This window comes from Gossypium arboreum, chromosome 1, assembly GCF_025698485.1.
Source record: "Gossypium arboreum isolate Shixiya-1 chromosome 1, ASM2569848v2, whole genome shotgun sequence".
In the NCBI taxonomy this organism is placed as follows: domain Eukaryota; kingdom Viridiplantae; phylum Streptophyta; class Magnoliopsida; order Malvales; family Malvaceae; genus Gossypium; species Gossypium arboreum.
The window spans coordinates 12,742,397-12,756,306 of record NC_069070.1 but is presented as its reverse complement, the minus strand read 5'-3'; the positions used below and the strand labels follow the sequence as shown (position 1 = coordinate 12,756,306).

At 32.1% G+C, this 13,910-nt stretch overlaps 2 protein-coding genes across 3 annotated transcripts; both read left to right on the top strand.

Moving 5' to 3' along the window:
- Window positions 1–665: 665 nt before the first annotated feature.
- LOC108460747 (calcium-dependent mitochondrial ATP-magnesium/phosphate carrier protein 2-like) lies at window positions 666–5,307 on the top strand. Of its 2 annotated transcripts, XM_053027408.1 has the most exons (5): window positions 666–1,902; window positions 3,736–4,119; window positions 4,234–4,521; window positions 4,602–4,692; window positions 4,840–5,307. In XM_053027408.1, the coding sequence occupies exons 1-5, from the start codon at window positions 1,455–1,457 to the stop codon at window positions 5,030–5,032; spliced, it is 1,404 nt and encodes a 467-aa protein (XP_052883368.1). In that variant the 5' UTR covers window positions 666–1,454; the 3' UTR covers window positions 5,033–5,307. The 2 variants fall into 2 exon arrangements, with proteins under 2 accessions (XP_052883368.1, XP_017615859.1); XM_017760370.2 differs by having other exon boundaries at window positions 3,736–4,521.
- A 2,576-nt stretch (window positions 5,308–7,883) lies between these two features.
- Window positions 7,884–8,806, top strand: LOC108459526 (uncharacterized). The gene is made up of 2 exons (XM_017758912.2): window positions 7,884–8,034; window positions 8,114–8,806. Exons 1-2 carry the CDS (start codon window positions 8,017–8,019, stop codon window positions 8,579–8,581), a joined length of 486 nt encoding a protein of 161 aa, XP_017614401.1. The 5' UTR covers window positions 7,884–8,016; the 3' UTR covers window positions 8,582–8,806.
- The last annotated feature ends 5,104 nt before the right edge of the window (window positions 8,807–13,910 follow it).

Here is a 13,910-nt window from a genome sequence, read left to right as displayed (position 1 = left end):
ACTTGTAAGACAAAATAATACCATATGAGTAATAGAATGCAAAAGACCAATTTGCTTCAACGGAATAAGTAAGAGCCAAATTGAAATAAATGTATAAAGATAGATAGTTAAATTTGTTATTATAACTTATTAAAATAAATATTTAACAACATAAGCTTAATACAGGGATTCTTTTGCACTTCAATCTAACATAAAATGATTAGTTTGTCTATTTTTACAATAAAAGGATCAAAATGTAATATGAGTTATAGTACTGAGATTGTTATGATACTTTTACCCTAGATTTATATGAACAGTAAAGAATATGTTCCTTTCAATAAAAGGTATAATGATTTATTTGGTCCTTTAATTTTACAAAAAATTATTTTAACTTTTTATTTAATTTTCATCTCTTTTATACGTTGAACTTTTATTTTTTTTATCAAAATACCCTAAAATAAATATAAAATTAAGGTTTGTTAACTTTGTTGATACATAGATGATATGTTAACATTTGAATAATTTTTAAAAATTAAAAAAATACTTTTAAATAATTTATTAAAACTTTTTAATTTTTTAAATTTTTAAAAGTTAATTAAATGTGTACACGTGATTCACATCCATCTCACATCAACTAATTTAAAAAAATGTTTACCATGAGACACAAATTTAAAGACTAAAAAATGTAGAAAATTGAAAGAAGGGTTAAAATGACTTTTTTGAAAAGTTGGAGGGCAAATAAATCATTAGGCGAAAAAAAATGTTCGTTTTGCCTAGTGGCCTCTGCTTCTTTCAATCCTTGATCCTGCGATTGATAGAAGAAGAAAGCAAAGCGAAGTCATAACAGAAACACACAGGCACAGAAAAAAGAAGACCCAGAAATTTTAGTCTCTTACTGTATCAGATTCAGAGTTGGGCTCTCAAAGAAAGGGATTTTGGAAGGTCTAGGAGCTTTGGGAGCCAATATATGTTATCTCGTTATCTGGACGTTTGAACCACACCTGTTTCTTCTACCTTCAATAATAACTTTCTTTTCTTTTAGCCTTTTGTAATACTGTTTCTTTGATCGATTCTTTTTTATCTTAGGCAAAAAAACCCATTAAAAAGACTTGGAATTGAGATACTAAGCCTGTTCCTTTGGAATTTTGACTCTATTTTTCCTTTTTTTGACCTTTTCTCTCTTCCAACCAAACGAAAGTCTGCATCTGTGGTCTTATTTCTCTTAGTAATTCGAGTCTAATTCTTGGATCCTTCCCTTGATTGATTCTTTGGGGTATATTATTATTACTCTGCCTCAAAGGAAAGGGTCTTTTTTTTTTTTTTGGTTCTTTGTTCCCAATTTCACAAAACAGATCTCTTTCTTTCAAAATCTCCATGCTTGCAGAGAAGAAGAACAGGCCCCCGGGGACAACATTCACAGAGAAATAGGTGAAATTTGCTTAAGGTAATTAAAAGCGTTGTCGTTTTGCTTTGTAATGTCTGGGGCAGCAGGGCAGGGTGTGGAGCATGTAGGCTTGCCTAAAATGGAGGCAAAATCCAAACCCGGATGTTGCAACCCGGTCAAAAAACCGGGACCCGTCTCAATGGATCATGTTCTTTTAGCATTACAAGAGACTAAGGAAGAAAGGGATTTAAGGATTCGAAGTTTGTTCAATTTTTTTGATGCAGCTAATGTGGGATTCTTGGATTATGCTCAGATCGAAAAAGGTCTCTCAGCTTTGCAGATTCCGGCCGAGTATAAGTATGCCAACGATCTGTTGAGAGTTTGTGATGCTAACAGAGATGGGCGTGTGGATTATCAAGAGTTTAAGAGGTATATGGATGATAAGGAGCTTGAACTTTATAGGATTTTTCAAGCTATTGATGTGGAACATAATGGGTGCATTTTGCCTGAGGAGCTCTGGGATGCCCTTGTTAAGGCTGGTATGCTATGTTCCCTTTATTATTATTTTGTAATAATTGTGGGTTTTTGTTTTCTTTAGCTTTTTTTCTCTTACCTTGACATGTTTGACCGGTTTGTTGAGTTGTTTTCATTGTTTGGGGTTGGTAGTGAAATCATACAGTTTGAACTACTCATGGTTATTTGCTTATAAATGGTGAAGCTGTGATGTTATTAATGTCCCTTTCATAGCAGTTGCAACAATTGGCTTTCTGCAGTTTGTAATTCTGTATGTGTTTGCCAGAGAATTTGTTTTCTTTCTTTGTATAAAATCTTTTAATAATTTACCAATTGTCTTACTTTTCTTGGAGACTAGTTGAAGTGATTAACACAACTATAAACAGCTGCTGTGCTCAATGATGGGTGACTGTAAAGCAGATATATATTGTTGATAGCAGATTGCTTTCATTTTATGATATCCTGGTGCTTAAATCCAGTTGAAACACATGTATAACTTTTTCCTTTTATTTAGATATAATATTGAGATTTTGGTGTTGGTGCCTAGATAACAAGCTTGAGGGACAGTCTTTGGGCCAAAGAAATGCTGTTTATCTTAGTTAAATTTTGTGAAATAATTAATGCCAAGTGGATTGGATCATACATTTACCCGGTGGGACATAATTCATTTAATACTTCATGTCACGTACTGTCAAAACTTATCTATGATGGAAGTTTAATTGAATGCCATACGCTTGCTGTCAGATGTCATTGTGTTTTAACAGCTGTCTCATTTGCACATTAGAGTGGCCAATGGAAGTAAAGAAAGATAAACCTCGACCTTGGAGATCATTGCAAAGTAACAAGAACTGAATTTTAATTGGTAATATAGATTTGTGGCTATGTTATGTGTGTTCTCTAGTTCAAATTTCTAAAGCAATTTGGATTAGACTGTACTTGGGTGTTAGCAAGCATCCGTAGGCAGTTGTGCAAAGCATTTTTTTGTATTGTCTCAAGGAAGATTCTGAGATGGTATAAAGCTTCACATGCAAGATTAGTTTTCTGTTGTGCGGTTCTGTTGAACTTTTCTTATTTCAGTTCTTAAACTGATGGCATTCGATGAGTTTTGATTCTGGCATTCTCTTGTTAAAAAATCTGTTCTTTTAGTTGCAGGCTTTTCCAAAACCAAAGTATTGGTGAGCAGAAATCTGAACCTTAGGTTCATTCTATTTTAAAGGAGTTGCTATTGAGTGTTTTCCTTTTGCTCTAAAATTTGTTGAGGTACCTCAATCAATCCTACAGTTAGGCTACAAAGGTGATATATGAGCTTTTTTGGCAGGTTTGCCACCATCTAAGGGAAGTATTTGTCTGGCTTAATATTTGAGACAGGTCTTGTTGGTATATTCATGTGTCAGTTTGTTTGGCTTGATTGTAGAGACATTGTCTTCTTTTTCTAAAATATTTGCTGATTTGTTTTACTGGATGTTTGAGACAGTTTCTTCATGGTTTTTATTTAAGCATCTATTGGTGTCCTTAATGAGAAAACATGTCACTGACTTGGACTTGTGCATATTATAGATGAATCTCGTGCTCGCTTTTTTGAATCATTATTTGGAATTTTCAGAGATTGGGAAACTGTAGGTTTGCTTCTATGATACTCGACATAATGTGTACTTTGTAAGCTTCATGGAAGTGCTTCCATTTGAGTTCATTGTACCCAATGAAAAAGATGTGATGGTAGCTGTGCATTTCGACTTCTCTGATTTAGTTAGTATAAATATATGACAGTACCTGTGCATCATGTGGAAGGCTGATAGTACCCACAGTTGCAGTTAAGCAGTTGTTTTCATCTTATTAGCCTGGCAGTTTGTATTTTGCAGGGATTCAAATTGATGATGAGGAGCTTGCTCGATTTGTAGAGCATGTCGATAAGGACAATAATGGAATCATAACATTTGAAGAATGGAGAGATTTCCTCCTACTCTATCCTCATGAAGCTACTATTGAGAACATCTATCATCATTGGGAAAGGGTTTGCCTTGTAGATATCGGAGAGCATGCTGTTATTCCTCAAGGCATCAGTAAACATGTTAAGAGAAGCAAATATTTTATTGCTGGAGGAATAGCAGGAGCAGCATCTCGCACTGCAACTGCTCCTCTTGATCGGTTGAAGGTGGTTTTGCAAGTGCAGATTACACGTGCTAGTATTCTGCCAGCTGTAAAGAAGATATGGAAAGAAGATGGTGTCTTAGGGTTTTTCCGAGGTAATGGATTAAATGTTGTGAAGGTAGCACCTGAAAGTGCTATCAAGTTCTATGCGTATGAAATGTTGAAGAATGTAATAGGGGACAGTATGGGGAACAAGAATGGTGATATAGGTGCCAGTGGGAGACTTATTGCTGGAGGTGTAGCTGGTGCAGTGGCACAATCTGCCATCTACCCAATGGATCTTGTAAAAACTCGATTACAGACTTGTGCTTCTGAAGGTGGAAGGGCTCCAAATCTGGGGAAATTAACCAAGGATATTTGGGTTCAGGAGGGACCGAGAGCATTTTATAAAGGTCTTGTGCCATCTCTTCTTGGGATTATCCCCTATGCTGGCATTGATCTTGCTGTCTATGAGACCTTGAAAGATTTGTCGAGGACATATATTCTTCAAGATAGTGGTAGTTTTCTGTCTGCTTCTTTTTGGTTCCTTATGTTTCATTAACTTAGGAGCTTCTGGATTTCTTTCTTGCTTTTGTAGAACCCGGTCCTCTTGTGCAACTAGGTTGTGGAACAATTTCTGGAGCTTTAGGAGCAACATGCGTTTACCCTTTGCAGGTTATTAGAACAAGGTACGATCATAACATAATGTACTACTCCCTTGCTTTCTGGTATTTGTGTTCATCTGCATCATCATATACCGATTTTGGTATTTGTATTAACTTCTTGATTATATTTGCTTATTGCTGGGATGTATTTTTTTTTTTTTGTTTTCCCAGACTGCAAGCTCAACGAACTACATCAGAAGCTGCGTACAAGGGAATGTCTGATGTGTTTTGGAGAACATTTCGGAATGAAGGTTGTAGAGGTTTCTACAAGGGCCTCTTTCCAAATCTTCTCAAAGTTGTACCAGCCGCAAGTATTACATATTTGGTGTACGAGGCTATGAAAAAGAGTCTAGAACTGGAGTAAGAGAAGTTTGATGGACTTGTGTTTGGCAGAAGTGAAAGTAGAGGTAATGACGAATATATACCGATAATAAGATAATTAAACAAGAAGTAACACTGATTGTTTTGAGTTATATGATAGATGATGATTCCCCTTCAGATAATGGGGTGCATAGTTTTGTAGTAAACAATTTTTTCCCCAAGGCTTATCTAAACAAATGATGAGAAACGGATTATGTGACATAATATGTCTGACTTCCAAGTTTATAGGTATGAAAATGGTACTGTTTATGGCGAAAATGCTTAGTAATGGTTCTTTGTCAAGGAGACAGTCTGGTATTATGCTGGTTTTCTTTCTTTTCTTTTTTTCTTTTAAATGAAAATTTCCATTTAACGCGAAATAAGAAGTTATATTTTTACGTTGCTCCAACATTTCATTCTTCTTTTAAGTTCTGTAACACATTAGGACATGGTATGTAGGGGTTATGATTTTTCAAAGGTTTTGTGGAAATCTTGAACAGATTGAGCATACACCTCTACATCTTAACAAGAAATGTTGTTGGGTATAATAATAAGACACACGAGTTCGAATTTTGGAGATATCATAGTTGGGAGAGTCAGTCATAAGTCTTTGAAAGGAGTCATAAGTCTTTGAAAGGACTAGTGTGGTACAATACTTAGAAAAAAACCATAGAGAACTTCATAGGCTTCTAAATCTGTTGTTATATCAGTCACATCATCATTTCGTATGGTGATTAAAGGCATTTTAATATGCCCAATAACGCCCCAAAATTTTTGTGGAGTTAATTAAATACCGAAAACGAATATTGAATTTAATTTGGAAAGCAAAACTTGATGGAACTATTTTTCTCAATTTAGGAGGTTGAGTAGTTTATAGAAAAATATTTTTGTTAATTATACATTGAAGGAAAAGAGAATATAAGAAAACATCAGTTGTGTGATAATCATTGGATTAAACTTGTGATTTAATATTAGCCATTAAAACTCATTAATTTAGGTAAAATCTCATGTGCAATTTTATCTATTTATTTTAAAAGGATTTGGACAATTTTAAGAGTGATTTCTAGGGTAAACTATAAAAATAATTATTTTTGTTTGTCTTAAATTATATTTTGTACAAGCCTTCTTGCAACCATTGGATTTTATACATGATTTTATGAGATAGAAAATGGAGAGAAAAGTAGTCTCTTTTTCCATTTCATTTTGATCTCCCACTTGAAGCCTTCTTGAAAACCCATGAAAAATATTACTTTCTAGATTTTTCAAAGCTTATTTTTCATGTTTTATTTTAGTTGAAAATATGTAATGATTGTATGTAATTGAAAAAGGAAGAGGTTGAGAAGATGTAAAAGGGGAGATTAAGGGGTGGTGTCAATTTTAAGCTTCATAGAATATAGGCTCTTTTTGAATTTCATATTACCATGTCACAAAATGGTATTCAATTTATGCGTCTAACCACTTGAATTAATTTCAAAAATAAAATTATTACTAAGTATGTAAATTACACTAGAAAATAAAATATACTATGAATTGTTATATTGTATGTGTGTTTGTGTGTGTGATGATATATATATATATACTAATTTTTATCCCGTTTGTATTAATTATTATATATTTTTTATTTTTAAAATATATACTTTTTCACAAATAATATGAAAATTTTGTTTTAAATACTATATAAAATATTATTTAATGTATAATATTTAAAAACTATAAGCATTGTAAAAAATACTATATTGTATAATATAAAATTTTTAAAATAATATGAACAATGTGTAAAATTCAAAATCATATAAATAATTTATAACTATTTGTTTTTAATATAAAATATTATATTAAAACATACTATGTTTTATATTCATTAATTGGTTAATATTTTTTCTAACAATAATCTAATTATAGGTTTTTTAATCATATTTATTCTTTTAATATCTCCTCTCAAATACTTAAATAGGAGAATAATGTGCTTGAGTGTACTAGAATCTAAGTTCTCCTACACTAACAACAATGCCGATGCCGGTCGAGTTAAGAGTCAATTGTGACTAATATCATTTTTATGTTAAAAAATAAGTTGCTTCAAAAGAAATTTCTAAAATTAAATATATTCAAAATTAAACTAAAGGAAGATATTTTTATTGAAATAAAAAAATATTACATTAATTAGATAATTATAGGGTAAACTTTTAAAATAGTCACTTTTATTTCTCTCAAGTTATATTTTAGTTATTTATGTTTGAAATATTACGTTTCAGTCACTTTACGTTAATGTGTTGTAATATTTTAGTTACTGAGCCGTTAATTGTCATTAATAATGTAACGGTAAGCTGAGATGATACGTTAAATCATCATTTCAAATAAAAATTTTAGGTTAAATTATACAATTAGTCCCCATATTTTTTCATTTTGAACAATTTTTTTCTTTTATGTTCTTTTAAATTTCCCTTTTTTTCTTTATTTTCTATTCTCTTCTATTTCTCCCTCTATTCTTCTCTCTTTTAACGTAAAAGAAAAAAATTAAATTACTCAAAATAAAAAAATTATAGAGACCAATTGTATAATTTATCCTAAAATTTTCGTTTGAAATAATGAATTAACGTGCCACGTCAGCTTACCGTTACACCGTCAACGAAAATTACCGCTCAATGACTAAAATGTAACGTTTCAAACATAAAAGACTAAAATGTAAGCTGAGAAAAATAAAAGTTACTATTTTGGTAGTTTGCTCATGATTATATGGCCAAATGGAAGGAGAGATTAAAAAAATAAACAAGAAAAGTGTAGTTGAATGGCGTGTAGCCTCAGGAGGCTTCCATGATGCTAAACGTGTACACTTGAAAGTATGGATAAGTGTCTCTTCACTTTAGTTCGGTTCTCCTCTCTGTACAGAACTCTCTCCATTTCTCCATCATCCTCCTCTCCTTTCTTATTATATAAACGAATAAATCCACCCTGCAAGTTATCTGTTGAAAAGGAGCTTACGATCAAACTATGGCATCTAGATCAATTGTAAGTTTTTATTTATTATTTTTTCTTTTGATTTTCTCTTTTGGGTTGCGTTAAAACTTGTTTCCTATGACAATTGCAGGGTTGTTTGAAGCAGTTGACGAATCATTTGCGAGGAAAGGCGAGTTATGCGACCTTAACGCCACCGAAACTGAAATCCTACTCACCAACAGCCGATTTTGGCTACTCTAAAGATGCTAAGCCGCCAAAGAAAGTGAGGGGCGATATGGTGGCGGTGTACGTAGCAATCGGCATGATAGCGCTGTCAACCTCACTGGGCCTTCACACAGTGGTGCAACAGCTGAAGAACTCGCCTGATGTGCGAGTTAACAAGAAGAGAAGAGAGAGTTTACCAGAGGTGGAGGAGCCTGATCGAGTGCTGGATGAAGCAGACAGGTTCATCAAGCAGTCGTTTTTCAGGAAAGTTGCCCATATTCAGAAAGATGACGATCACTACGCCATTGATGATCCAACACGGGCTGACATGTTTGCTGTCACTCCTACCTCGAGGGCTGAAACTCTGAAATCAGTTGGTGTTCTTGATGGTTAATGTTATATTTAGTTTCCAGGTTTTTCTGGGGGAACTTTCTACATTTCTCCCTATGGCTCATCCTCAAATGTTGTAAATATACAGTAAAATAATGGGGTTTCAATAGTTGGTTTGTCGTTTCACTTTGATGTGCGATGCTGTGTCGAGTGGAATGTTGAAAAAATGGATTTTGATGGCCAAGAAAGTATTAATTAATCATAGCCGTCCAATTTTCACGTGTAGAAATCCCCTGCCCCTGCCCCTGCCCATCATCACACATTTTATTATTAACAATTTAAAATGAACTATTTATCATAATATTGTTATGAGTTTTAATAATTTTAAATCGTCAAGACATAATTCAATTAATATTATTAATATATAATAGTATAATTTATTTTAAGTAGGAAATATTTTAATTTATTATTAAAATAATTAATAAATATATTATTTTAAGATAACTAACCCGGTTTAATTATGATGGTTATGACTTTAAAATTATTTTTTAATTTTATTAATTATTTTAAGGAAGAATTAAACGAATTTTAGTGATTAATTTGTAGGAATAATTTCGATAGTTATTGAGCATAATTAATAATTTGAATTTTACATATATATATTTACATGAATAATACATTGAAATATATCAATATTAATAATATTTATTCTTTTTGACATAATATCTAGAATATCTAGAATTGTCTATATTTTATTTTCAAAGAATATAATACATTTCGACACATTTAAATTTACGTCTTTTTATATTAATAATAATGTAGTTAAAAAATTCTAACACTTATAGGAATATTTATATTTATATTAAAAAATACATCAATTGATAAGATAAGGTATCATTAGTTTAATTAAAATTACATTTGGAGCAAATCCTAATACATTTGTGTACAAACCTCCTTTTATCTTATTTTTATTTGTATTTTCTTAAGTTGTACCATTTTTTTAGTTTAAGGTTCTTCCCATCCCTAAACCCAAAATTTTACTTAACCATACAATGGTCGATACAAAGAAAAATATATAAGATTAATATATACAATATCATTTACAACAATAATTTCAAGTAAACATCTTGAGCTTAATGGTTGTCTAGTCTATATAAATAGATGGAGACATTTATTACGGTTGTGCCTGACATTTCTACAAAGGCCGTATCTTTTTGGTTCGCCTGTTTCTCTCAAATTCATCTCATTTCGAATTCGACTTGACTGCAGTCGACCTTGCAGCTTGCATCACAATCCCAGATTTGGTAGCAAAACAAGCGTAGGAGTAGGCAAAATATCCTAATATACCTCATTCCTCATTCGAGGAACTCATGTCTCCAAACATTGAAGATTTGATCGAGTTTGTACACATCATCCACGTATTTCATATAGTCTGCATAAGAAAGGGCATATGCTGCAATCGCATGAGCATACGAAAATCGGAGTGCTTGAAACCTTCCGCAATCGCACTACCTTTGCCTAAGGTTGACCCCATACAATGTATTAGGAAAAGTTGTAAGTGGAAAGTTTCAAATTCACGCTATATACATTTAGCCAACATCGAGCGTGCTTTTCTACAATTGTCCTGGCTTGTAGTTCCTTGCAGAAGATGTGACTTGCATTCATCAATGCTTGATATTTCTCTCCCATCGTCGCAAACAACTCACTCAATCACCAATAAGTCGAAGTGAACTCAAATGTTATGTGCAAATGACACGTCCCTTTCATAAGAAATTCACGACTTCCGTCAGATTGGTAGTTATATGCCCATATTGATACCCTTCAAATGTATGGCTCAGACCAAGCCTCAAAGGGGACGTTATTGAGCTACTCTGTTGGTCTTAAATGTTCGGCTCATAACTTCTCCAACCTTCGATGGAACCGATGTCTTTGGAACTTGTACCTTATCGAAAAAATTGGTTATTATCAATTAATAATACGGAGAAAACATTAAATATCTTCTATAGATATAATAATCAAGTATGTACCCATGTTAACAACTTCTTTGCACTCATCCACATTGTGGAACTCTCTCATAAAATTGCAAGCAATGTGTTGGATGTAGTGTACGTGAGAATCATTCGGTGGGCTCCACCATAGTCCCTCATTGCCATACTACAACTATGATTCCTTTTCCATGATTAGACATCAAACATACACTAGTTTGTTTAACTGCATATAGGTGCAAGTTTCTTAAGAAAAATTCTCAAGACCCCATGTCCTCTTTCTCAACGATGGCAAATGCTATCGGCAAGATTTTCCAATCCTCGTCTTGCACAACCACAATCAACAATATCTAGATGTAGTTCCTATACATCCAAGTCCTGTGTTTACTTGCACCATGGGCTTGCAATATGGAAATGCTCGGACACAACTCTCAATTGTTCAGAACATCTGGTGAAATATCCTTTTACCTTCAACTATTTGACTGGATGAATCGAGTACATCGGGAGTCTAAGTTTAACCACCATACCTAGAACGAACTCCCACAGCACAACTATTGATCTCTGCAGTTTGTTGTAGGAATTGCCCCGATCACCGTACAATTCCTTCACAGCCTTTAGCTTCGCTTTCTATGTATTTAGGTATGTGACGGAGTATCTGAATTAGGACTGTATATCAGCTATTAGTATTGACACCGGAATTTTCGGATTCACTCTGACCAACAAGATTATGCATTTGCAAATAAACTTTGATTCCAATTTGCGATGATCCCACGTTAGTCGTGCAGTTGTGTATGCATGAGGACCCTTATATTTTCGAATTTCCTAAATTTGTTTCTTTTTCATCAGTGTTGCCCTAATCCTCCATTTGCATCTTTCATTACCTTTCTAGCACTCGCCAACATATTTTGTCGTCATAGAAATGACAATGTTGTAATCTACATCGAGTTTAAAGTTATGCTTCTTAATTGCTCCTACAATGGCCTCCTTCGTCGGGAATTGTAAATCCACGCATAAATCTCTAGGATGCACTTTAGAACGCATCACGTGGGTCTGTAATATATAAGGATATTCGGGAAACTCTACGACATGCATTGCATTTAAGTCGATGTTGAACATATGAGCCGTAGGTTCATATGGTGAAAGAACCAAACTTAGTCTGTTGGACGAAGCCATAGTTTCAGCAGTATTCGGTTGGACGCCTTGGTCAATCAAAATCATCATCATCTTCTTCAACATTCGCTTCCTTCAACACATCGTCTTCGTACGAATCAGTAGATTTAGAATTATTGTATGTAACATCAACAGACACTTCTTTTGCATTTGACTCAACAACATTTTCGTTAAGGTTTAATGTTGTATTTTGAGCACACCCATATATAAATGGTCATGCAGAGTCATACTAATCCTCTAATGGGACATTTAGATTGAAATCTAACCAACAAATTAAAGATTGTCTCAATTGAGACTCTGATGGCACCTCTACGTACGACTCTTATAATTCATTTTGTTGACCGATCGACGAGGTTGATGGAAATATTCACAATCTGTTTGGATGAACTAGGATTCTCAACAATCGCATTCACCTCCTCCTCATCGTCCAATTCGACATATAATTTAGCCACATGATATTCAGATTTGTCATGAACTGCTATCATTATGGGCTAGTTTGGTAATGCTTTTAAAAAGTTTAATTTAAAATTTGAGTGTTTGGTATTGCTGTCAAAAAGTGCTTTTGAGAAATAAAATGTCCATTTTAGACATGATATTATAAAGTAACAAATATGTATTTAAATAATATTTAAATTAGTTAATATTATATATTTTAGTAATAATATAAAAAACAATTTATAATAACTTATTGTTAATATTTTAATATATAATATTAATTTTAAATAATTCTAAGTAATTAATATTAATTATTTATTATAACTTTAGCAGTCTTGTAGTCTGCTGGAAAGACGAAAACATAAGGCTAAAAAAGTCACATAATGCCAAAAGCACTTTTGGCTTAAAAAAAGTGGCAGATTTGCTACTTCTTCATCTGTAAAAAAGTGATTTTGTTAAGTTGAAAAATGGTTAAAGATGAAGGCTGTTCTTTAATGCTTTTAGAAAAAAAAGTGATTTTTGGGCAAAAGCCCATCACAGAAGCAAGGTCGAACGGAGCCTATCTCTACATCTTCACCATCGAAAATCTGAAGGTAGCTAAATGTCACAAGATTTAATGATGTTAGAAATCTATAAAAGATTATAGATATTGTCCACTCACTAGGGTAAGTAAAACTCAATTCGATTCAAAAAATTAGAAAAAATTTCAAATTTCGAGTTAATCAGATCGAGTTATTCAATCTTTTTGAGTTAACTCGAATAAGTAATTTGAGTTTCGAGTTCAGGTCGAGTTGAATTTTACAATTTGAATAACTCAAATAATTTGAATAATTTGAATAACAGATTGATGTAAATATTCCTTTGGTCATTATCAATTTTGAAAATGAGCAAATTAGTCACTCTCTCAACAAAAATACAAAAAATAAAATAAAATAATTTTAAAATTCAAAAACTTTATAAAAATTTCAATATATATTTTAAAAATTATAATTTTTTTAAAAAATTAAAGAATATATAAAGAAAGTTAAAATTTTTAAATTTTGTAATATAATAAATGTAATATAATAAAGTTAATTAATGATTCAAGTTTATCATGCTAAAGGTTTTTTTATTTTGCTTTGGAATTTTTTTCAAATATATATGGTTTCATATTTACGTGCTTAACATGGAATTTGTTATACTATAACAAAATTTTAATTTAATATATTTAATTTTTTAATTTAACTCGAACAAGTCCACTCAATTCGACTCTACTTAATTTTATTTCACTTGATTTGATTCGAAAATTTTTTAATCGAGTTAGGATGATAAAATAGAATTCATTGACTTGATTAATTCAAAAAATTTTCACTCGATTTGATTGAACACTCACCCCTACCTCCCACAATATGCTTAAATTTTACTACTAATCTTCAATTCCAACCCTTCAAGATCAATTTTTTGTCTCAATCTCGCACTAATCTTTTGCCTTGATTCGAATATAGCTCTAGTTTTGTCGGTTTTGTCGGTTTTTCGAATTTGTTTATTGTAATATACTAAAATTACAAACCGGTTATCTGTAATAGATACTAGCTTATTAGTTTAAAAATCATCATATTCATATAATGAATAAAAAAAAAACAAATTTTCTTTACCTAAATCTCGAGGTTTTTTGTATTACAAACAATACTTCAAACTCAAAACTAATTTACTTTTTTTTTTCTACCTCGGCTTGATTTTATAGATTTTAATATAATTTAAATTTTTATTTTTATTTTCTATTCTAGGCAAGAGAATCTGGTCCATTTTGTCAAATTAGTCTAT

Coding starts and splice junctions, on each gene's coding strand:
- LOC108460747 (XM_017760370.2), top strand. CDS start 1,455: ATGTCTGGGGCAGCAGGGCAGGGTGTGGAGCATGTAGGCTTGCCTAAA. Junction 1,903..3,735: donor GGATGCCCTTGTTAAGGCTG/GTATGCTATGTT, acceptor TGTATTTTGCAG/GGATTCAAATTGATGATGAG. Junction 4,522..4,601: donor ATATATTCTTCAAGATAGTG/GTAGTTTTCTGT, acceptor TTGCTTTTGTAG/AACCCGGTCCTCTTGTGCAA.